This window comes from Schistocerca serialis, chromosome 1 (assembly GCF_023864345.2).
Source record: "Schistocerca serialis cubense isolate TAMUIC-IGC-003099 chromosome 1, iqSchSeri2.2, whole genome shotgun sequence".
Classification (NCBI taxonomy): domain Eukaryota; kingdom Metazoa; phylum Arthropoda; class Insecta; order Orthoptera; family Acrididae; genus Schistocerca; species Schistocerca serialis.
The window spans coordinates 767,332,056-767,357,187 of NC_064638.1; the positions used below are offsets into that span (position 1 = coordinate 767,332,056).

The following is a 25,132-nucleotide window of genomic DNA, read 5'->3' on the forward strand; positions in this document are numbered from 1 at the left end:
CAATTTCTTCGTCATCTGCACGGCAAATTGGCGTATAAACCTTTACTACTGTAGTAGGTGTACGCTTAGTGTCTATCTTGGCCAGAAAATAATGCGTTCACTATGCTGTTTGTAGTAGCTTACCCGCACTCCTATTCTTTTATTCACTATTAAACCTACTCCTGCATTACCCCTATTTGATTTTGTATTTATAACCTTCTATTCACGTGAACAAAAGTCTTGTTCCTCCTGCCACCGAACTTCACTAATTCCCTCTATATCTAACTTTACCCTATCCATTTCCCTTTTTAAATTTTCTAACCTACTTACCCGATTAAGGGACCCGACATCCTATGCTCCCATCCGTAGAATGCCAGTTTTCTTTCTCCTGATAATGACGTCCTTTTGAGTAGTCCCTGCCCGGAGATCCGAATGGGGGACTATTTTACCTCCGGAATATTTTACCAAAGAGGATGCCATCATCATTCAACCATACTGTAAAGCTACATGCCCTTGGGAAAAATTGAGGCTGTAGTTTCCCCTTGCTTTCAGCTGTTCGCAGTACCAGCACAGCAAGGCCGATTTGGTTAGTGTTACAAGGCCAGATCAGTCAATCATCCAGACTGTTGCCCCTGCAACTACTGAAAAGGCTGCTGCCCCTCTTCATGAAGCACATGTTTGTCTGGCATCTCAACAGATACCCCTCCATTGTGGTTGCACCTACAGTACAGTTATCTGTATCGCTGAGACACGCAAGCCTCCCCACCAACGGCAAGAAGGTCCGTGGTTCATTGGGGGGTGGGGTGGGGGGGTGGGGGGTGGGGGTGGGGGTGGGACTATGTGAAAAATAAAAAAGGTATACCCCAAACACGTAAGTAGTTTTTATTTTTGCACGGACTTTTCAAACGCCCCTCGTGCATTCAGAAGACCAAAGCATTCCAAAACGGCACATCAGCTGCATGTCACGCAACTACTGGCGTTATCCAGAGATGCTGCTCAGGATATGTCGAAACAGTTGAAAGGATGTGACAGAGTTGCCAAGTACAACAGATGGGATGACATGATGCATTTGCCAAACTTGAACTTTTACTTGACTTGGAACAGTCAAGCACTGGTTCAAGAATGACGAAGATAAGCTCAACATCTGGGATAAATTCCAGACTAACTGAAGAAAACATTTGGTGAGGTGACAATCAACAGCAAGTCTGCAAGTAGCAGAACAACATCTCAAGAAAAGGGTCACAGAATGTTTTGGCCCTATGCCACAATGCGAATCTGAATTTGACAGAAGCTGACAAAGTCTCAACCTTGATGAAATGAGTTACAAAGGATCTCTACCAGCTTTTCTGGTAAAACATGTCGCAAAAACAGAGAAATTCATCTAGTGGAGCCAGTGCATCCAGGATATGCAACAGAAGTGATTCAGACGAAAGATGAATGACCAACTCCCAAATGTGACCACTATGGCAGTTGTGGAAGGTCACCATGACCTCTCCTTTCACACATGCAAGGCAGTTAGACAAGAGATACAGCAGTTGATAACAGCCAGAACTTGTAGACGGAGAACACAAGAAATAGCAGCATGAATTTGATCCCAAACGTCAGGGGATAATAGAAGATGTTGAAGACAAGGTCTAATGATCTTTAGCACCAATCCTTGCCACCAGGTGACACACAACAGGGAGAATGAACAATACCAACCCAGACTTGTCCCACAGTAATCAAATGACAACCCAGCCATTGAAGACAACCTTATGCTGCCATTTTCTATGTAAGTTCCAGTTGTCAATCTAGATGCTCAGTTAAACTGAAGGCTAAAAGCTACTCACACTCTCAAAAAAAATCTGTGTGTCAGCAGGGTTCATATCATTGTAGGTAGTCAAGCAAAACTTTGGATCATTAACTGTCACAAGCAGGTATGACTCATCCCTACAAATATGTGCAGAGAGATAATCGAAACAGTCCAGGAAGGGCAGCTTAAAGCCACTGATGAAAAATCATGCACTGCCATCACTACAGACAACACAGTGGAGGAAGTTACTATCAAATTACCAATAGAATCTGGTCTGACGAGGAACAATGTTTGAAAGTATTACACATTCTATGCCAATTATCAGATACTTTCAAATCCTGAGTAGAGAAAAGACAGTCCCATGGTATAACAGCTTATCAACACTGCACATCATACACAAAATAGCCAGTGTTCGTACTGCGTGTTGCCAGCTAAATGAAAGATAATTTCAGAGGAAGTAAAGAAGATACTGCAAGTTAGTAGAGCACTTGCACATAAAGGTGAAGGTCCAAGTTCGAGTCTCGGTCTGGCACACAGTATTAATCTACCAGGAGGTTTCATGTCAGTGCACATGCTGCTAAAGGTGAAACTTTCATTTTGGAAACATTCCTCAGGCTGTGGCTAAGCCATGTCTCTCCAACACCCTTTCTTCCAGGAGCACTGGTCTTGCAAGTTTCACAGGAGAGCTGCGGTGATGTTTGGGAGGTAGGAAATGAGGCACTGATGAAAGTAAATCTGTGAGGACAGGTCAGGTGTCATGCTTGGGTAGCCCAGTAGGCAGAGCATTTGCCCACAAAAGGCAAAGGTCCCAAGTTCAAGTCTCAGTCTAGCACACAGATTTAATCTGCCAGGAAGTTTCATATCAGTGCACACTCCGCTGCAGAGTGAATATTACATTCTGGAAGGTACTGCAAGATGACATCACCCAACTTTCAAAGAATGAAATGATAATTAAATCAAGACCTAAGCTGTCGACAGGCATTGATATACATCAACGGCGACAGTTGAGAATGTGTGCTCCGACCGGGACTCGAACCCGGGATCTGTAGCTTACACGGCAGACGCTCTACCCATCTGAGCCACCGAGGGCACAGAGGATAGTGTGACTGCAGGGATTTATCCCTTGCAAGCTCCCTGTGAGACTCACATTCCCAACTTAATGTCCACACACTACATTCGTAGTGCCCCTGCCCATTACACTCATTACTCACAGCAGACAATCTTACTGAGTCCCGTAAGAGTTAGGGCAATGCGTGTGCATCCAGCACAGAAGAAGAAGAAGAAGAAGAAGAAGAAGGTCAATGGCTGATTAGCCTTAACTACATGAAGATGGTATCTGTTCTTTCAGACATGTCCGAAAGAACGGATACTATCTTCATAACAACTTTCAAAGATTCCTCGGTCCTTGTGAAGAAGAATGATGGCACACGGTATTTCTGAGTCAACTACCAATAACTGAACAAAATTGTGAAGAAAGATATCTACCCACTGCCATGGAATCATTACACTCTAGAGAAGCAAAGTAGTTTTCAACAACTGCCATGCAGTCAGGCTACTGGCAAATCAAGGCTGATGAGACTGACCAGGAAACCATTGCCTTCACGACTTCTAACAGCCTCTGTGAGTTCAAAGTTATGCTGTGTAGATTATGTAACATTCCAGCCACTTAAGTGCTTATAAATGGCAATGCATCTTTGCTATGTGAACAACACTGTCATTTTTTCAAATGACATTTGAAGAACATCTACACTGCTACCACCACATTGAAGTGTGTTCGGACTGCATGCTTCCATCTGAATCTGAAAAAATGACACTTTGCCGTCCAACAAATAAAAGTCTTGGGGCATCTAGTGAATGACAAAGAAATATAACCTGATCCAGAGAAAATAATAACAGACACTGACTTTTCAAGTCCCCAGCAAATTTAAATTGCAAAAAACTTTCTTGGAGTATGTTCATACTACTGGTGATTCATAAGGGACTTACGTACCAAGGCACATCCCTTGGCAGAACTACTGCAGGGAGACAAGAAATTTTCCGGGAAAGAAATGCGAGAAACATCTTTACTTGTCCTTAAAGATGTGCTAACACCTTCTCCAGTCCTAGCATTATATGATGAGAATGCTGAGACAGAACTTCACACCCATCTTAGTGGTTAAGAGATTGTTGCCCTTCGGATACAAATTCAGGAAGATGCTGAAAAGGTGATATTATTTGTTTCGAGGATACATCTACATCTACATCTACATCTACACACATACTCCGCAAGCCACTGTAGCTGCATGGCAGAGGGTACCCTGTACCAGTACCACTTCTGATCATTTTCTTTCCTGCTCCCCTCACAAAAGAGAGAGGAAAAAATGACCATCTATTGTCTATATCCCTCCATATCCATCATATTTTCTCATATCTTACTTTCATGTTCCTCACGGAAAATGTATACTGATGGCAGTAGAATCATTCTGCAGTTAGCTCCAACTGTCAGGTCTCTAGATTTTCTCAGTAGTGTTCCTCGACAAGAAATTTACCTTCCCTGGGGGGGGGGATTCCCCATTACAGTTGCCAAAGCATCTCCATAATACTTGCATGTTGTAACTAATCTAGCAACCCACCTCTGACTTGCCTCGATGTCTTCCTTTCAACCAGATAGGTGTTGATCCCAAACACACTAGCAGTACTCAACAGTACGTCACGCTGGTGTCCCATATGTGGTCTCCTTTCCCAAAATTCTCCCAATAAACAAAAGTAAACCATTTGCCTTCCCTAGCACAATCCTCACTTGCTCATTCAATTTCAATTGCTTTGCAATGTTCGAATGATGTATTAGTATGGATTATGGGAAGATCACTTAGGTCAATACGTATAAATATGTAAGTGGCATGAACCAGCAGAATGACCTACAACAGGAAATGCTGAATAGGAGATCTCTCAAAATTTAGCCTGTCCCACAACCTAATGAGAACCTATACAAAGAGAACGATCCCATAATAGCATCAAAAACAAAAAAGCTGTTGTTCTCCTATCACATATTCCAAATGAATGGCAAAGATTACCCACAAATTTGTAATAAAAAAACATAGATAGTTCTGCGAAAGTCAAAAAGGTATACACCAAAATGAGTTACCAGAAAAAATTCTCACGTAACAGCGAATAAGAGAAGCACATGATTCGAGGCCAATAAGGTTTCAGAGCAGAATCACAATGCAGATGGTACAGAGAGCCTCTTTCAAAAAAAGCAAAGAAGACACTGGTGGATGTGTTCAAAAGGTAATAGCAATATGTGAAATTTAGCAATACAATTTGACATTTATTTTATACTAAACAGTTTGTTAACACACAGCATTAGAGTGTCAATCAGAACATTAAAATAATGGTTATGGTGAAATAATGGTTACGGTAAAACAATGACAACTTACAGAATACGTATTTTGTTTGTCTTCATTTATTTAAGACTGTTTCATTTGTTTGTTTTATAATGTGTGCTTTAGACCACTTCACCCCAATAAATAGATAAAATAAAACAAGACAGTCCAAAAAAATCAAAACTTCACATACCTCTGTATTGTTCTCATTATCTTGATCAGTGCCATTACTCCCTCTTGGAATGGTATCAGAAATCTGAGGTTTGGCATCAATCATTTCACTCATTTTCTTAATGACCATTTGAGCCTGTAATGCATCCTACAACAGTACAAGAGAGATATATGAGATAAAACAGTACACACAATTATATTAAGCAATGAATCTTATGGTTTTACTCTTTTACTTCACCCTGATGCGGTGGTCGGTAACTTTTAGAACAAAACCAGCAACGAATTTACTACCGTTTATACCGCTGTAAATTTATTCATGATTGTATTCAAATATTATAAGTTATCTGCTATCAAAGCTGCAATACTATTATCATGTTTGCAACCATGAAGCAGTGTGGAGCCAGAAGTTGGCAAAATACAGCTGGATATGGAAGTGCAACACTTTAACATCATTACAAACCACACTGATTAACAAAAACAGCAAATTACCTAAAATTTTGATTTCTGTAACCAACTTTGAGTTATCGACTTGTGTTCTGAAATAATATCAACATGTAACTGCACCTAATAACAAGTCTGGTAGCAGGAAATGTCTGGTGAACTCTCAACAAATGTCAGTAATGAACATCTGTCACATTGGTTTGAACATTTTCATATTGAAAATAATGGAATTTGTAGCTTCATTAAAATGTCTTTTACGAAAGGAATATACTCTTTCATAGACTAACCTGTTCAAGGGATTTTAGCCGTGCCTGCCTCCATGCAGCTCTTTTCTCCGCTCTTAATGCCCTCTGTTCAGCTGGTGAAAGATCCTTCTCATCTTCCGAAGTCAGAAGGCCCTTAGATATAGAATACTATAAAAGACACTATGTTCCTTCAGTTACTCTACACAGAACACAGAAAGTATGTTAACTGCAGGGAGATTTCATGACTTAATAATACACAACAGCAATTGTTACTTCTTCAGTACAACACATAAAAGAAAAGACACACCTCTACCAATAGACAAAGCTGGAACAATTTGGGAAACAAAAACACAAAAATGTAACAAATTAGAACTACTCAGTCAACTGCAGCAACTAAATTGAGAGAGAAGTGAAATGGTTTACCTAGAAAGAAAGGAGGAGAGGGGCGGGAAGGCAGGGGGCAGAGAGAGAGAGAGAGAGAGAGAGAGAGAGAGAGAGAGAGTGGTTGCAGCTTAGCTTGTAGATCACATGACTGGTTTCAGAGGTAGTCCCGCCTCTGATCGGATAGGTGATTCCTGTGACCAGACTGTAGTTGGTGGTGATGGTGGGAGGGGGTATGGGATCGGTCTTGCATCTAGGTCTATTACAGAGGTATGAGCCATAAGGCAAGGGATTGGGAGCGTGAGTTGTATAGGGGTGAACAAGGATACTGTAAAGGTTCGGTGGGCAATGGAATACCTGTGTGGGAGCAGGTGGGAAGGATAGTCAGTAGAAGATTCTTCATTTGAGGGCATGATGAGAGATAGTCGAAATCTTGGCAGAGAATGTGATTTTGTTGTTCCAGTCCTGAATGGTACTGGGTCATGAAGGGAATGCTCCTCTGAGGTCAGCCGGTGAGACTTTGCGAGTTGGGAGGTGACTGGATAGATAAAACATGGGAGATCTGTATCTGTAAAAGGTTGGGAGAGCAATTATGGTCAGTGAATGCCTCAGTGAGATCCTTGGTATATTGTGCGAGGGACTGCTCATCGCTACAGATGTGATAGCCACAGCTGTATGGAAGAGGCTTCTTCATACGGAATAGTTGGCAGCTTTTGAAATGGGGAAAATATGTTTGGAATAGGTGATTCAATTGGCTGGACAATATGCTGTTTTAAAAAAAAGGAGGGGGTGGGGGGCGGTGGTGTTTGTAATGTGAAATCCACCTTAGTGGTTCCAAATCTAAAAGCTGGTACCACTCTGGACGTCACATGTGTTTCTCCTTAATCTGTTAATTTAACAAATTTTTTCCCCAAATTACATTCCAAAAAACAAAACATTTTTTTTATAAATGAAAAAACATCTGATAATGAATGACATAAGTTTCTGTGTAGCTATGAAGTCTAACCGTGTATTTCACAATGGTGTCCCATGAACATAAATCTTGGATGAGCTGGCTGGAGTACAGTGGATGTATGTATCTTCTACCACTGGCAAGCATTCGTCACTGAACTGACGAAATGCTGTCACTTTCAGTCTCTAATGAAGTAGCATCACATTCATCTTCACTTTCTGAGCTGCTAAGTTCAATGTCAAACTCTGGATCACTATATCCATCCTTTTTGGAGAGCACTGTCTAGATAACAATACAGAAGAGTATCTAAAAGCACACATTTTGTTGTAGAGTAGCCAAAGCTACTAACATTAAAGACAAATCTAGTGGCCCAACCTCAACCTAAACACACAGTCAGGCTACAAATGTAGTACCAGGTGTTCTCTAGATTTTAGGTTTCTGTCAAAACAATAAAAACATGACAATTCTGTTTTTTAAGTTAAGGGATTAATTTTATTCCCTCACTCAGTGAGTACATTACAATATCCAGTCATTAAATAGCAGTGGTATTTTAGTAACAAATAATCCCACATTTTATTGTTACATTAAGCACAATCAAAACAGTCAGTAGTTCCAGAGTTTTTAAACACAAGATTTTGTAGTATATTTTCCTGTTTTATTTTTGTTACACTTGTTGCACTTCAAAATAATTCAAAGAAGAAATTAAATGACACAAAAGTGCTGTTAGAAACGCGTAACACCTGAAGTGAAAAGCAACTCTGAGTGCTGACTTTCTGTCTGATACTGTTCACAGTACCTTCAAATTTTTGTTTCCTCATCTGCTGTTCTTTACTTTTCCCAAATTTTGCTGTAGTACACAACAGAATTATATAAGTTAGTTACACTATACCCATCAGAAAGTGACATAAAAGATATAATGTTAACCAACCTTGCACTGCCAATGGCATTGATCATGACTTGTACCTAAAAGGAAGGATAAAGAAGGGGGCAGAGGGAGGGGAGAGAAAGAGAGGTAGGAAGGAAGGAAGGAAGGGAGAGGGAGAGGGAGAGGGAGGGAGGGGGGGGGGAGAGGGAGAGAGAGAGAGAGAGAGAGAGAGAGAGAGAGAGGGGGGGGGGCAGGGGTTGGGGGGGGGGGCAGGAGGAAAGAGTGATTGCAATAATTTAAAAAACATATAAATAGAGTAAATAATAGTAAAACCCCGAATATTTAAAGAATCAAGTTCGCATGTATACAACAGCTTCAAATATCTGATCATTTCACAAATGCGTTAACATGTTAAATATTTGTCTTCAAGCAGGTAAGTGAAAAAAAAAAAAAAAAACTGTTAGGAAAGGTTTGAAATTATGCATAACATTTGTCAGACCTCACCAAGTGCTCTCATTAAGAAACAAGGGATGAATACAGTCTGGATAATCTGCACCTCGTTTTAAGCAAATAAAGTTTTCACACATCTCAATGTTTATGATTTTGCAGGTAAATTCAATGGAACATGTCGGTGCTATCTGCAAATTGTGTTGTGAAGCGAGTCAGTTGTACAGAATTAGTAAGTTAAAATGTCACGCCTGATGTAGCAGGTTTAATACATGAACAGCGAAAATATAGTAACTGATAAACTTTTTTCCTTTCATCATTTTGCGGAAGGGGTGTCGGTGAGAAAAAGTTTTATTAAGATTTGAAATTATGTGTACAATCTGTTGGAAGTTGTGGAGTGCTCTCATTGTCAAATGCTGATGGATGTAAGACCAGATATTTGTACACTGTAACCTACACTGCCTGAAGACACATGCGCAGTTTCTAACAATAATATCTATGGTCCTGTGTTAAATTTAAACATAAGGTTACACCTCTTAATGAGTGTATAACGACAGCATTTTAAATCTTTAGATTGTGTCAATAACTACCCAAAATACTGAAAATCAAATTTTTGTTATCCTGGAAGCTCTTTGACAGGCAACTTGCATCTGGTAACATAGATTACTGTGTAAATTAGGAAATAGTACACACACATAAAATGTAAATAAATGAACTGGAAACACAAAGGGCATTTGTTAATGGGGCTTAGGTCCAGGACGGTGGACACATCCAAATGGCCCGTGTGGTGCAGAATGCACTCTGGTCCCTAGAGTCATGCAATAGAGCAAGCTCAGCAACTGGATACTGGGTATCCAAAAGACAGATTGTTCTTCTGTGTCCACTCAGACTCAATGGTGAGCATTCCTACATAAAAAAAAACTGTGCTGAAAACTTATATCCTCTTGCCCTCTGGCAAATACAGCTTGCACTTCCAAACTACTCAGAAGGAACCTCCTTGTAAACCAGTATCAGGCAGAACTCAATACATAAGCATTTTATGTACGGCATTATGCGATACCTCAATCAAAAGGTGAAACAGTGGAAGAAGAGCTTCAGAGAATGTTACAGATGGCAGTAACAGAAAGGTCAACTAGCCAATATAACAACCCACTGTTCATTGTGGAAAAAAGGAATGGCGATGTCACAGTAGAATTGTATGCATGTCCAGCGAATAAAATTATTATTCCAGAAAGAGACAGACTTGAGATTTTTGGAACAGTTCCTCCAAAAGCTTCATGGGGCAAGAGTATTCAGTAGTATAGATCTCAGATCAGGGTACTGGCAGGTCCCCCCTACATAAGGGTACACATATATTATGTTTCTTCTTTCCAATATAGTGATATGTTTTTAATTTAAAAATTTCTTATTACTCCGGCTTATTGATTGTGCACCGGTATTTTTTTGTATTGGTCACTTAGTAACTGAATTCAACTTAGAGGAGTTTCACTGTTTTTTTAATTATTAGCCTGTGTGTTTATTATGTCAGACAGAACACTGTCATGTAAAATATATATATATATATATATATATATATATATATATATATATATGCAGAAATAATACAACTACTACAGAAATGGAAATGGAAATGTCGGGTGGCTAGGGCCTCCCGTCGGGTAGGACCGTTCGCCTGGTGCAGGTCTTTCGATTTGACGCCACTTCGGCGACCTGCGCGTCGATGGGGATGAAATGATGATGATTAGGACAACACAACACCCAGTCCCTGAGCGGAGAAAATTTCCAACCCAGCCGGGAATCGAACCCGGGCCCTTAGGATTGACAGTCTGTCACGCTGACCACTCAGCTACCAGGGCGGACAACTACTACAGAAGAACCAGGTACATGGCATGGAAAGCTCTTTATGGTAGGACTAAAGACATCTCAACTGATGGAAAACTATGTTTTCTACCTTATTTTGCGCTAGCAAAAAATGGACCTTTAAGGCCAGAGACAAGTGGTGTATAGATGCATTTGAGCTGTGTGAAAGACGAACTGGTGTCTCCATTATTGAGAAATATAGTATGTCCAGGTGCCGTTCATACCGTATCAGCCAAAATATTCTTAAGTTCTTTGGCCAGATTGTTAGAAGAGAGAGAGAGAGAGAGAATCTAGAGAAAATAATCATGGAAGGAAAGACTGGGGGGGGGGCAAGAGATGAAGAGACAGTGAGCCTGTGGCCTGTGGCCTGTGGATAGATCAAATCAAAAAACATCTCCAGGCTCAATTTTCAGCAGTCTCTAAGAGAAGTTGGTGGCTCTCTGGGACGAAAAACTTGGTTCAAGGGGTCCCGACACTCAGCAATGAGTCCAATGATTAGTGATGATTAGCAGTAAGATATAATACAGAAAAAATACTTCATGTCAAGATATTAAAAAAATTGTGACAAAAATCCTTCTACTCCATGTACAGGTGGTTGCAGCTAGTTTGAAAGCATTAAAATAATTTTCCTAAGAATTCAGGAAAAGCAACAATAATTCTTTTATTTGCCTCTCACTATGAACAAATACACTTGAACTGAATGTAATTACTGTTGTGCTACCAATAGGATGCACAAAATTGCAAGATAGGCAAAATCTTGTCAGCTTATCATCATTAGATGGCTTTACCTGAAATGTAAAAAAAGGAACCAAGAGCTCAATAAGTGCCACACTGAAATATCAGCACCATATGGAGTGCTAAGGAGAACCATGAAGTACTCCATTCTTATGTACCTCCATAGACATACAAAGCAACAACAGAAAATGAAATAACTGTCAGTATAAGTACTGCTTTTGGTTATGCAAATACACTGCTTATAAACAGTTAGTTTAACTTCATTATGGTATGAAATAAGAGGCACCATTTAAAGGATAACAGATTGAACTTAATTTGAAAGAAATATGTTTTATTGATGGTGACTAAGTGCTGAAAATTGAGTTGCTACAGTTACAGAAATATAAAGTAGTAATTCAGCTTGAAAGATAAATACATGATTTACTATTTATGAATTCCCTACAGAGAATTCAAATGAAAATAATTTAATGTAGCACTATTCTCATCATTTTTTATGATGTCACTGATATGCAGCAATGCCTTTCAGTATTACATTTAAATCCAACGTGGTTTCCTATGAAGTCACCAGGTTAGTTGTAATAACAACACTAATGGACTACAATCAGATATAAGGCATCAAACCTGGGATACTTGAAATTTGTTTATTGCACACAGACATTGCACTTTTTATGCAGATGATGCACCTTTCTTTGAGTGGTTACCTGAAGGCCATTACAAACCATAAAAACTGCGCAGGAAATGCACTATTTTAATCCTTGTGGCTGTGCACATGTGTATAAAGTGCACCAAACACAAATAAAATTGTTTTCCACTTAGCTGTTTCACAATGGCGAGCTTCAGCTAACACAGTGATAAATTGTGCTGTCATATGTCCAAAAGAGAAACAGTAAAATAAAATAAACAACACGCTATGTCATAAAAAATGTATTATCTGTAAAGAAAATGATCCACATTACAAGTTAGCACCACAATCCCACAATGAAGCAATTGTCTGTATGAGATAATGAGTAATCAAATAAGAGGTTGGCTAGGATCTAATGCAACTACATTGTGGTTGGCTGGGATCTGACGCATTGTTTAAGGCTTTGAGTGGGGCATTGGTCATTACTTTGGGACGTGGGATATCACCTGACCATAGCAACAGACTGATTAATGAAAGTTTATTTCATTATGATTTAATAAAACAGTGCTTTGGTGTATAATATGAAGGTTTATTTTATCATTGTTTAATTAATCTAAGATTGAACTATGTTTTTGCTTTTGCATGTTTACCTTGGTACAATAAAGACAGCTGTTCTTTACAAGTATAAGGAGTATGCAGTGCTCCCGCTCATGTTATGAAAATTGGTGCACCTGCTCAAGGTACAGAGCTATTTATGCAGAATCGTGGCATGAACTAATTCTAAATAATATTCTAGTATCCAAGTAGTTACCTCCTGCTGCAGCTTCTCCTTCAGCCTTCGTTCAGCCTTTGCTGTGTGGATACTTCCAACAGCACTGGTTCCCGAAACACTTTTGATGACTCTGGATGAAAATATATACTGCTTATGTAAACTGCTTCTGACATGTTATTTACAAATTCTGATATATCCAATCTAAATTCAGAAGCATTTTTTGACAAATATTTTATAAAGAAAGGGGGTGAGGAGAACACATCCAAAAACATAGTTTTCTTGTAACCATTGGAAAATTGTGGTACCGAGAAATACCTACATGAAGCTAAAGAGAACATATGCGTACCGAATACAGACTGCATGCACACAAACAGAGCAATCAATTACTTAACCAAATAGGAACCATCACATTTGGAGACAGAGTGTTGTAGCAAAGATTATGTTTCTTGAAGAAGGGTTAGTGGAGGAAGGGAAAAGTATCAAAGCTGAGATGAATTATACGAGAGGTATGATGAAACTAAGAACCATAAGCAACAGTAGTCACAGGAAAACCACAGCAAAACAAAACAAAAATGAACTGTAAACAAGTATGGGAACACAACATGGTTGATAACATAGCTGGGACAGAAAAGACTAAGGATAGAAAATAGATGTGAGACTAGATGAAATGTAGGGAAAAAGAAAAGTATCAAAGGTATACTGAATCATATTCTAAAATCAGTTATGACTATATTTTCCCTTTTTACAAAATTCTGCTAGGCCTTGATGCTTTGCAAGTCAGCATGTCAATGAAGATAGTATATCAAGACAATATGCACAGGTGACAGGAGAACTGATCAAGTATGCCACATTGCAGCAATCAATTCCACGGGTAAGCAAAACTTAGGATGATTAACCATATGTTAGAAAGAGCTTCTCACAATTACGTATCTAATTATTTAGTGGCATTGCACCTGATTTACATGAACACCTTATTCCAGTAAAAGTAGTTACATGCAGGTTAAAATTAACTAACAGTGCTTATGAAAATCAAGTCACAGTTACCTAACAAACAAAATACCCGGCACTATTTTTCAGTTCCCATTTCCTGGGTCTCTCATATCAATACCCATAATTTAATTGAATACAAATAGCACTTTTGTAATTTGGAGAATGGTACATTTTGCACTTTATGAGCACAAGCATGTGGAAAGTAATATCAGTTTCTGTGTCATCTTATTGGTTTCTAAAAACATGTTATCCACAGATCATCAAACAAAGTGTTTCCTTTTGACCACTGTTTCCATTTTAGTCTCCTCAGCAGCATTTATCAATCTAAACATTTTACCTCACTCGATTTGTTCCAAACTGATGTTAATTTTTCCATTCCCATGCAAATTCAATTCACTAAAACCATACACTGCTGAAGATTTTTTATTTTTATTTTTATTTTTTTTAAAGGGAAAAAAAGAGGAAAGGGGGGGGGGGGGAGACAAACAGACAGAGAGAGACAGACAGGCAGAGGGGGGGCGGGCGGGCGGGGGGGGGGGGGGGGGGGGACACAAAATTGCTTTCTTTCTCATCTCCCCAATACGTGTGCTACTATTTTACGATCCACAGTAGTGTGTATTACCCCTGATTTTGTTACTTTTTGTTGGGGTTTAGCCTTTCCTCTTTCAACAACATACTAATCCATGATCATTCATTGGATAACAAGGGTGTTTTTGGGGACACACAAGTTGCCGAAGTGGTGTCCAACTGAAAGACTTGCACCAGGCCCAATGAGCCACATGAAATTACAATATAACCCTGCTTTTACATTCCGAGAATTAACGTTTTCCCACCGTTTACAATATTTTTTTGTTGGTATCATCAAATTTCATATGCCCATGATGTTAATTTGTACCCAATTTTGCGTCAACATATTTATCATTTCCGGACACATACATACACACAAAATTCTAGCTTTCGCAACCAATGGTTGCTTCGTCAGGAAAGAGGGAAGGAGAGGGAAAGACGAAAGGATGTGGGTTTTAAGGGAGAGGGTAAGGAGTCATTCCAATCCCGGGAGCGGAAAGACTTACCTTAGGGGGAAAAAAGGACAGGTATACACTCGCGCACACACACACATATCCATCCGCACATACACAGACACAAGCAGACATTTGTAAAGGCAAAGAGTTTGGGCAGAGATGTCAGTCGAGGCGGAAGTAAAGAGGCAAAGATGTTGTTGAAAGACAGGTGAAGTATGAGCGGCGGCAACTTGAAATTAGAAATTAGCGGAGGTTGAGGCCTGGCGGATAACGAGAAGAGAGGATATACTGAAGGGCAAGTTCCCATCCCCGGAGTTCTGACACGTTGGTGTTAGTGGGAAGTATCCAGATAACCCGGACGGTGTAACACTGTGCCAAGATGTGCTGGCCGTGCACCAAGGCATGTTTAGCCACAGGGTGATCCTCATTACCAACAAACACTGTCTGCCTGTGTCCATTCATGCGAATGGACAGTTTGTTGCAGGTCATTCCCACATAGAATGCATCACAGTGTAGGCAGGTCAGTTGGTAAATCACGTGGGTGCTTTCACACGTGGCTCTGCCTTTGATCGTGTACACCTTCCGGGTTACAGGACTGGAGTAGGTGGTGGTGGGAGGGTGCATTGGACAGGTTTTACACTGGGGGCAGTTACAAGGGTAGGAGCCAGAGGGTAAGGAAGGTGGTTTGGGGATTTCATAGGGATGAACTAAGAGGTTATGAAGGTTAGGTGGATGGCGGAAAGACACTCTTGGTGGAGTGGGGAGGATTTCATGAAGGATGGATCTCATTTCAGGGCAGGATTTGAGGAAGTCGTATCCCTGCTGGAGAGCCACATTCAGAGTCTGATCCAGTCCCGGAAAGTATGCTGTCACAAGTGGGCCACTTTTGTGGTTCTTCTGTGGGAGGTTCTGGGTTTGAGGGGATGAGGAAGTGGCTCTGGTTATTTGCTTCTGTACCAGGTCGGGAGGGTAGTTGCGGGATGTGAAAGCTGTTTTCAGGTTGTTGGTGTAATGGTTCAGGGATTCCGGACTGGAGCAGATTCGTTTGCCACGAAGGCCAAGGCTGTAGGGAAGGGACCGTTTGATGTGGAATGGGTGGCAGCTGTCACAATGGAGGTACTGTTGCCTGTTGGTGGGTTTGATGTGGACGGACGTGTGAAGCTGGCCATTGGACAGATGGAGGTCAACGTCAAGGAAAGTGGCACGGGATTTGGAGTAGGACCAGGTGAATCTGATGGAACCAAAGAAGTTGAGGTTGGAGAGGAAATTCTGGAGTTGTTCTTCACTGTGGGTCCAGATCATGAAGATGTCATCAATAAATCTGTACCAACCTTTGGGTTGACAGGCATGGGTAACCAAGAAGGCTTCCTCTAAGCGACCCATGAATAGGTTGGCGTACGAGGGGGCCATCCCGGTACCCATGGCTGTTCCCTTTAATTGTTGGTATGTCCGGCCTTCAAAAGTGAAGAAGTTGTGGGTCAGGATGAAACTGGCTAAGGTAATGAGGAAAGAGGTTTTAGGTAGGGTGGCAGGTGATTGGCGTGAAAGGAAGTGCTCCATCGCAGCGAGGCCCTGGACATGCGGAATATTTGTGTATAAGGAAGTGACAACCCATTACATGCAGTCTCCCATCCTTCATCAAAGCCACCAACCACTTTCTCGAACACCTGGAATCCTTACCCAATCTATTACCCCCGGAAACCATCCTTGTAACCATTGATGCCACTTCCTTATACACAACTATTCCGCATGTCCAGGGCCTCGCTGCGATGGAGCCCTTCCTTTCACGCCGATCACATGCTGCCCTACCCAAAACCTCTTTCCTCATTACCTTAGCCAGCTTCATCCTAACCCACAACTTCTTCACTTTTGAAGGCCAGACATACATACAATTAAAGGGAACAGCCATGGGTACCAGGATGGAGCCTCATATGCCAACCTATTCATAGGTCGCTTAGAGGAAGCCATCTTCGTTACCCAGGCCTGCCAACCCAAAGTTTGGTACAGATTTATTGATGACATCTTCATGATCTGGACTCACAGTGAAGAACAACTCCAGAATTTCCTCTCCAACCTCAACTCCTTTGGTTCCATCAGATTCACCTGGTCCTACTCCAAATCCCGTGCCACTTTCCTTGACGTTGACTTCCATCTGTCCAATGGCCAGCTTCACATGTCCGTCCACATCAAACCCACCAACAAGCAACAGTACCTCCATTGTGACAGCTGCCACCCATTCCACATCAAACGGTCCCTTCCCTACAGCCTAGGCCTTCGTGGCAAACGAATCTGCTCCAGTCCGGAATCCCTGAACCATTACACCAACAACCTGAAAACAGCTTTCACATCCCGCAACTACCCTCCCGACCTGGTACAGAAGCAAATAACCAGAGCCACTTCCTCATCCCCTCAAACTCAGAACCTCCCACAGAAGAACCACAAAAGTGCCCCACTTGTGACAGCATACTTTCCGGTACTGGATCAGACTCTGAATGTGGCTCTCCAGCAGGGATATGACTTCCTCAAATCCTGCCCTGAAATGAGATCCATCCTTCATGAAATTCTCCCCACTCCACCAAGAGTGTCTTTCCGCCATCCACCTAACCTTCATAACCTCTTAGTTCATCCCTATGAAATCCCCAAACCACCTTCCTTACCCTCTGGCTCCTACCCTTGTAACTGCCCCCAGTGTAAAACCTGTCCAATGCACCCTCCCACCACCACCTACTCCAGTCCTGTAACCCGGAAGGTGTACACGATCAAAGGCAGAGCCACGTGTGAAAGCACCCACGTGATTTACCAACTGACCTGCCTACACTGTGATGCATTCTATGTGGGAATGACCTGCAACAAACTGTCCATTCGCATGAATGGACACAGGCAGACAGTGTTTGTTGGTAATGAGGATCACCCTGTGGCTAAACATGCCTTGGTGCACGGCCAGCACATCTTGGCACAGTGTTACACCGTCCGGGTTATCTGGATACTTCCCACTAACACCAACGTGTCAGAACTCCGGGGATGGGAACTTGCCCTTCAGTATATCCTCTCTTCTCGTTATCCGCCAGGCCTCAACCTCCGCTAATTTCTAATTTCAAGTTGCCGCCGCTCATACTTCACCTGTCTTTCAACAACATCTTTGCCTCTTTACTTCCGCCTCGACTGACATCTCTGCCCAAACTCTTTGCCTTTACAAATGTCTGCTTGTGTCTGTGTATGTGCGGATGGATATGTGTGTGTGTGCGCGAGTGTATACCTGTCCTTTTTTCCCCCTAAGGTAAGTCTTTCCGCTCCCGGGATTGGAATGACTCCTTACCCTCTCCCTTAAAACCCACATCCTTTCGTCTTTCCCTCTCCTTCCCTCTTTCCTGACGAAGCAACCATTGGTTGCGAAAGCTAGAATTTTGTTTGTATGTATTTATGTGTCTGTTTGTGTTTCTATCGACCTGCCAGCGCTTTCGTATGGTAAGTCATATCATCTTTGTTTTTAAATATATTTTTCCTGAGGAAAATATTCATATTTATCATTTCCCTGTGATTTAAGCTAAAAAAAATGTTTGTGGAGAAAAAATGATACTGGCATGATGCTGGCCATCCCGTAGTGTTTACAAACATTATGTGGTTAAGTTTCTCGATACCAATGCACTCAACTCAGTGGATTTGAACTGGTAAACGTGTAAAGTTTGAACAATTTGTGCCCCATCTGCTGCCACTGCCAAGCTATACCTGGTGTGGTCGCTGATGGCAATAACTAGGCTCATTCGAGTGAACATATTGTGACCAATCACAATCATTTCCAAACTGTCTCTACTGCGCAAATGCTGTTTCAGGATTGTTTTGATCATCGTGACACCTTTTGTCAAACCATATTTAGCGTGTTTCAGTGTATGGCCACTTGGAGCACTAGCTGACACCATCATTCACTTTTCGATGCTCAAATGTTTTTAGTTTAAACACAGTGCGGCTTACGTGTTTTATTCATGCTGAGCAAACTGGGTTTCAAAAATTTATTCTCATTGTCAAGTGCAATATTTACGTATGTATTTTTTGTGATGTTACACAAACAAACAATGTTAGTGATTGTGTGTGTGTGTGTGTGTGTGTGTGTGTGTGTGTGTGTGTGTGTGTGTGGGTGTGTCATGCTAAGTGTGAAAAAATACATAACTAGTGGAGTATTTCATTATTTAAATAATGAATGACAGTTTTTGGCTTTCAAAAACATCAATTATGACATGTGAAATTGAGTCAAACATTCCTACTTCCCAGACAGTTATAAGTTCCAATTACATCAGCGGTTTTTATTACATAATAAACCTTCATTAGATAATAAACATGTCCCTGAAAGGCTTTTGATGCCTGTTATCTACATATATGATACAGAATGTGCAAGGGGGTATCCTATATGTAACTTTTACAGTATAAAACATTATTTCCCAAAACTTACATTTTCCTGCATTTTACACCATTTCTTAGAAGTCCCTTGAAAAGCGTAAAAGGGAGGGGGGGTGTTCACTGTATTTCGAAAATGTGCAACTACCACTGAAGAGTGCATGATACTTATTAGACAATGTCGTGTCAATGTCTATGATATGAGGGCAAAACTATGACTTGCAGATTTTTTTGTTTGTAACCTTTTTTCTCTCCACGCAGATCTAGCACAATAAATGAAAACTTTTTTGGTGGAGGCTCATCAATCTGTTTACCTTCCAAGATTTTGAGCAAGATGAATGCAGGAAAATGTAAAAGCAGTGTACGAAGGTACAGTCCTCTCCCTGGAATATTGTGGCCTTGTGAAAAATGTTACAAGTAGTATTACATGCAGGAAAAATTACATAAGGAATGACAATTATCCGCAATTCTCCTCTGTAGGACAATCAGTGTCTTGAAATGTTATTTTAATATAATAAAGTAAGAGAATAAAGGGAATTTATGAACAGCCTATGTGGTAACACTTTGGTTCAATTTTAATAACTAGGTAAGTGGTGAATGTAATAGTTACATTGTTAGTAGTATTAGAGTTAAAAGGAAAATTATCTGAGGAATTGTAGCATATCTTCAGTTATGTAATTGTTTAATACCTAACACTGAAACATTCAATTTCAAACAAAAGGTCATTACTACAAGCATTCTTCTATATCACCTACTGATGAACTAAAATGCATTTCTCACCTCTCCTGTAAGGCATCATCAAAATCATCATCATCTCCATCATCCAGCTGTGTCCAGCTCTTAAGTTCATGTCTTGACAAGGATGCAATTTTCTTCTCTGTGAAGTGGAGAAAACATCTTTTCTTAGAAGCTTTAACTGCATAATAATTTTATTTGAATTTATATCTAATCTGCTACACTGTCAACATTGAACTCTAATACCCATGCTTTCCACGATTCAGGTACTTAATTTTCTTCCTTCTTTTCTCTTCTTCCTTACTTCCTTCCTTCCTTCCATCTTGGTGTTTTGGCAGGAAATATAGCCATCATCATGCAGTCATTATTACACATTTTTTAGCAAAATACAGTCACTTGCTTTGCTGTTAACGTGTTTAAGAAAATAAATATGGTGGGAAAATTAGATTCCAATGTTACGCCGAGGCCATTAGCAATAGACGACAAATATTGATCAGGTCAGGAGCAGGCAATGATTCAGTTGAAACCTTTATTACAGAAACATCACAACACTCACCAGAAACAATTCGGGAAGACAATAACAAACTTTAATCTGGATGGCTGAAAAAGAATCTGAACCCAGTTCCTCCAGAATATGTATCTACAGTATTGTTTCAGTATGTTCAAATCAGACTAATATGGGGAAGGAAATTGGTCACGAATCTGTTTAGGGAATCACTCGACCAGTCTGCTCTAGTGCATTAGAGACCATACGGATAAATATCAGGATGGGAAGTTTTGAATGCTGCTACTGTTCAATATAGATCCAGTTCTTAATTTCTGCATCTTGCTCAATAAAAATAATTGAAGGCACATCTTTCCACTCATTATCATACTTGTTCTTTCATCATTTATTACAAATAGTACTATGTGCAAGAAAAATTATGGAAGGAATGATCATTATTTACATTTCTGCTTTGTAGCAAAAACAGAGACCTGAACTGCTGTATTACAAGAAGAAAGTGCCCAAATAAAGCGAATTTATAAACAGCTACCTACATGCATGGAATTACTCTGCAATGAGAATTAAACAGCTTTCAGATTTTGGTGGATATGTTGTAGTGCTAGTTCCCACCCGCCGTTTTCTTAGAAACTGGTATTAGGGGAAGTATCCAGATGGTACGTGTGGTGAAACAGGCACCAAGATCATGATCGCCATGTTGTAGAGCATGCTCTGCAACAGGATACTGTGTGTTTCTAGTATACACCTTCTGCTTATACCCATTCATCCTAATTAACAATTTGGTGGTAGCAACGCTGATGTAAAAGGCCAAACGGTGTTTACATAACAGCTGGTACATGACGTGTCATTTCACAGGTGGCTCTCCTTTTGATAGTATATGTTTTGCCAGTTATAGGGCTGGTATATATAGTGGCAGGAGAGTGCATATGGCAAGTCTTGCAGGGGGGACAGTCACAGGGGTAGGAGCCATAGGTAAGAGAGATGCGTGCAGATGGAGCATAGGGTCTGACTAGAATTTTGCGGAGATTGGAAAGGTGATGAAAAGTTATTCTACAGTGCGTTTAAAATTAGTTGCGACTTTTGACAGTTCAGTGCGGAATGAGAGGAGGGAAGCAAGTTGCCAGTGTGAGCTGGGTGCATCGGCAGCTGACTGCGTGAACAGCAAGCCGCACAAGCTGGCCCACCTGTGATCTTTCTCAAATGACTGTAAATAAACTATCAGCTAAAAACATCTGACTCTCGCACATCGCAGCTTCATGATAAACTGCATATCATTACGTTAATGTTCATAGTTTTTGTGATATTTCAATATTACTGCAAGAAATTCCTAATGTTTACAGTGAAAAATACGGATCGCTATGAATTTGCATTTTGTGCGTGTTAGGTCATATGTTGCCTCATATGAAATGTAGAAACATACTGAATTATTATTTAAACTTGAAGGGATCTGTCGGCAGTCTCGAGAAATGGAATGTAAGTAAACCACTATGTCATGAAAGCACACACCAGTGAAAAATTCAGAAAGAAACAATTATGAATCCCACTTATCAAATAAACAATTCAATGTATCAAAACAAGATTTTGGCAAATGATAGCACACAAAGAGCACAGTGTTTTGCTGTATAATTAATATGCGAAACTTGCATATCTGTCACAATAATCAAGCAATTACAGATTTTTTTCAGTGAAATAATGTAATTTTTAAGGACCATCCATAGCTGGTGAAATGAGAACGGCTGTGGGTTTTGTGACAACATAAGTAAAGTCAAGCGTTTATTTTATTCTGAGAATGGGCTGTTTCATGAACTACTGACCCTACTTTGCCTCAGTTACTAGTTTAATAACATATTATTTCATGATTCTGTTGCAATTTCAACTGCGTCAGAATATTAATGAGATGTGTATTTGTAAACTATGCTCTGTTTTGAGAAAAGAAGCAGATTTTAACATGGCAACAAGAGAAGTTACGTATTACTCAAAATTCAACATAGGCCTTCGTGAAACCATCTCTCCTCAACTCTATGACAACTTGAGACCTATCCTGTGGTGCAACACTTGAAATGGCTTCTTTTTTCAGCATTTTATTCTCAATGAGCGTATTCTCAACCGGATTTAAATTAGTGTGATACGGACGAAACCTGATTGAACTATGCCCTTCAACGTCAGCCAGTTTGTCGACCTGGTACTGTGGAAGTTCCATTAACTTCACCTTATACATGCTACGTTCAACTTTATCCAGTGGAACACTTCTTTGTACCCAGAGCAAGATATACGCTTTCATCCACTGGATTGTTGTAGCTTTATCCATCACAACAGATTGGTATGGCGCAATGTTAATTAATATTGTCGAATTCAGAGGAATATTTTGTGGCAGAACATTATTTTCAAAGCCATTGAATGTGTCCTCAAGATCCATGTTCATTGTAAATATAGCATTTCCAGATGTGGTGCACTGTTTTAATTAATACAAATCTAACACAATACAATTGGTCACAATACCTGATGATGGATGGCATAACACTTCAGTGCCAGAAAACAGCACACACCAATGAGAGATTATGAACTTAGAAGCATCTATTGCATGACACCACATGGTAGTAGGTATCCACGGTGTGGTAACAGAGGCGCTTTTACCAACCAAAGCGCTAGTGGTGGACTAGGGAAAGCCTGCTTGCCATTGGTGTTACCTGGGCAATGGCGTCACAACCCCTCCACTGAGTGAAACGTCAAAAGTAGCAACTAATTTTAAATGCACTATAGGTGTGGTGGGCAAACTCTCAGACAGGAAGGATTTCATTTCACGGCATGACTTTAGGAAGTCATGGCCTTGTCAAAGTAGCTGATTAATACATTCCAGACCAGTGGCGCACTCCAAAGTTGTTTTTTGGAGGGATCAGCAGTACCAGGGTTGGATGTGATGACCCGGGAAATTTGGCTTTGAACTCGTGTGGTGGCATAATTACGTCCAGGGAAGGCTGAGATGAGAATGATGGTGTATTGCTGTAAAGAGTATGTACCTAAACAAATATGTTTGCCTTGTATCCTAAGGCTGTAAGGGAGGGAATGTTTGATATGGAAAGGTTGGCAACTGTCAAAATGTAAGTACTGTTGTCTGTTGGTAGGTTTAATGTGGACGGAAGTGTGTAGCTGACCTTTGGTGAGAATAAAAGCAACATCAAGAAAAGTGACATGGGATTCAGAATAGGACCATATGAAATTTAATTGGGAAAATATAGTTAGAGATTCCAGAATTTTAAGAGGTTAGCCTCACCATGAGTCCATATGGCAAAGATGTCATCAATTTATCTAAACCAAACCAGGGGCCAAAAAGGCTTATGGATCCCACAAAAGCCCCCTCCAGGCGACCCACGAAAAGACTGGCATAGGAAGGCACCATCCTAGTTCCAATGGCCATACCCCTGATCTGTTTGTGTGTCTGCCCATCAAAGTTGAAGTAGTTGTTGGTAAGTACAAAGCTGATTAAGGTGAGTAGGAACAATGTCATAGTTTTGGAATCAGTTGGGCACTGACTGAGGAAATGTTCAGCAGCAGACAGACCATGTACATGGGGGACATTGGTATAGAGGGAGGAGAATCAATGGTGACAAGCAAGGTGTGTGGTGGGAGTAGGATGGGCACGGATTTTAAATGATCTACGAAATGGCTGGTATCTTTGATAAAGGAGGGAAGTATTTGTAATATGGGTTGGAGGTGCTGATCAACTAACGCAGATATACGTTTGGTGGGTGCTTTGAAGCCAGCAACTATAGGACAACCAGGACGATTGCGTTTGTGGATCTTAGGAAGAAGGAAAAATGTGGGAGTGCATGTTTTGGGTGGGGTAAGAAATTCAATAACATGTCCTCAGTTCTCATCACCCACCTGGCCTTAATTTACGTTAATTTCTTCCGCCTCAGCATTTCTTCACGTCTTACCCATCTACTTTTTACCACCCCTCCCTCTCCCACCTCCGCTTATGTACAACGCACTTAGCTTTCAACTGTTATTAACTCATGCATGATGTTTAAGCAGTAATCTCTGGGTTGCATATTACCCTATCTTCCACCTTTATGCTCTCAGGTTTTCGAATCTCATCCAATGCAGTCCACAGCAATCAGTATTTCCTTCTCATCCCGTCCAGTAAGTCTCCCCTGACCCACAGTTCTGGGTGACTTTCCCGAAATCTACCCCTTTTCCTAGACCTCTACTGTCCTTTTCCTTCACACCTCTCCCTTCCCCTTCAACCTCTCTGCCTGAAAAAGGAGCCACTGCCTGTGAAAGATTGCCTAATTAGAACCTTCTTTTATGTGCGTGTTCTGCTGCTGCTTGGTCAGTAGATTTTTTATCTATCCAATTAAATTAAATTATTGGATGTGTTTCATATGAAAATACATGTGGTTTTGCAGGCATTGTCTGAAAACAGGTACTGTAGAAGTATTGTGAAGTTCGATGCAGCCGTCTGTCCCGAGAAGATCGGCTGAGGTGTTCATTACAATGAATATCTTAAGTGAAGTGTCAAAGAACAACATCTCTCGAAAGAAACATGCTCTGCTTGTTGCAACTTCAATGATGTTTGAACTGTCACTATAAAATTTAGTCAGAGAGCAGTGCAATATCCTGTTTATAAGTAACAGAAATCAAATGCCTATTCAAAATGCGTCATTTAGTATTTCCTATGCTCCCTTTAAATGATTCTGTCTCAATGTTCAGATAATATCTTTCATTCTACTAGTCTTTGTATCCCAGTACTGATCCATTTGAACTACTGCTCTTATTTTGGTGACTATGTTGAAGGGAAGATGATAATGTTACTTAGTCTGACTAGTACATTTTGGTGGCCAATTTGCATCAATGAAACTATCACATAGGT

General features: G+C 40.6%; 1 protein-coding gene across 9 annotated transcripts in view; it reads right to left on the minus strand.

Moving 5' to 3' along the window:
- The window catches only part of LOC126482432 (protein lap4), a 567,659-nt gene that overhangs the window by 39,872 nt on the left and 502,655 nt on the right, over nucleotides 1-25,132 (minus strand). For 8 of the 9 annotated variants that reach the window (XM_050106531.1, XM_050106532.1, XM_050106537.1 and 5 more), the window contains 4 exons: nucleotides 19,806-19,902; nucleotides 12,664-12,754; nucleotides 6,033-6,158; nucleotides 5,327-5,452 (listed from right to left, as the gene is read on the minus strand). In XM_050106531.1, coding sequence (XP_049962488.1) covers nucleotides 5,327-5,452; nucleotides 6,033-6,158; nucleotides 12,664-12,754; nucleotides 19,806-19,902 — 440 coding nt within the window. The remainder of the gene's footprint in view (nucleotides 1-5,326; nucleotides 5,453-6,032; nucleotides 6,159-12,663; nucleotides 12,755-19,805; nucleotides 19,903-25,132) is intronic. The other variant, XM_050106530.1, reaches the window with a different exon arrangement.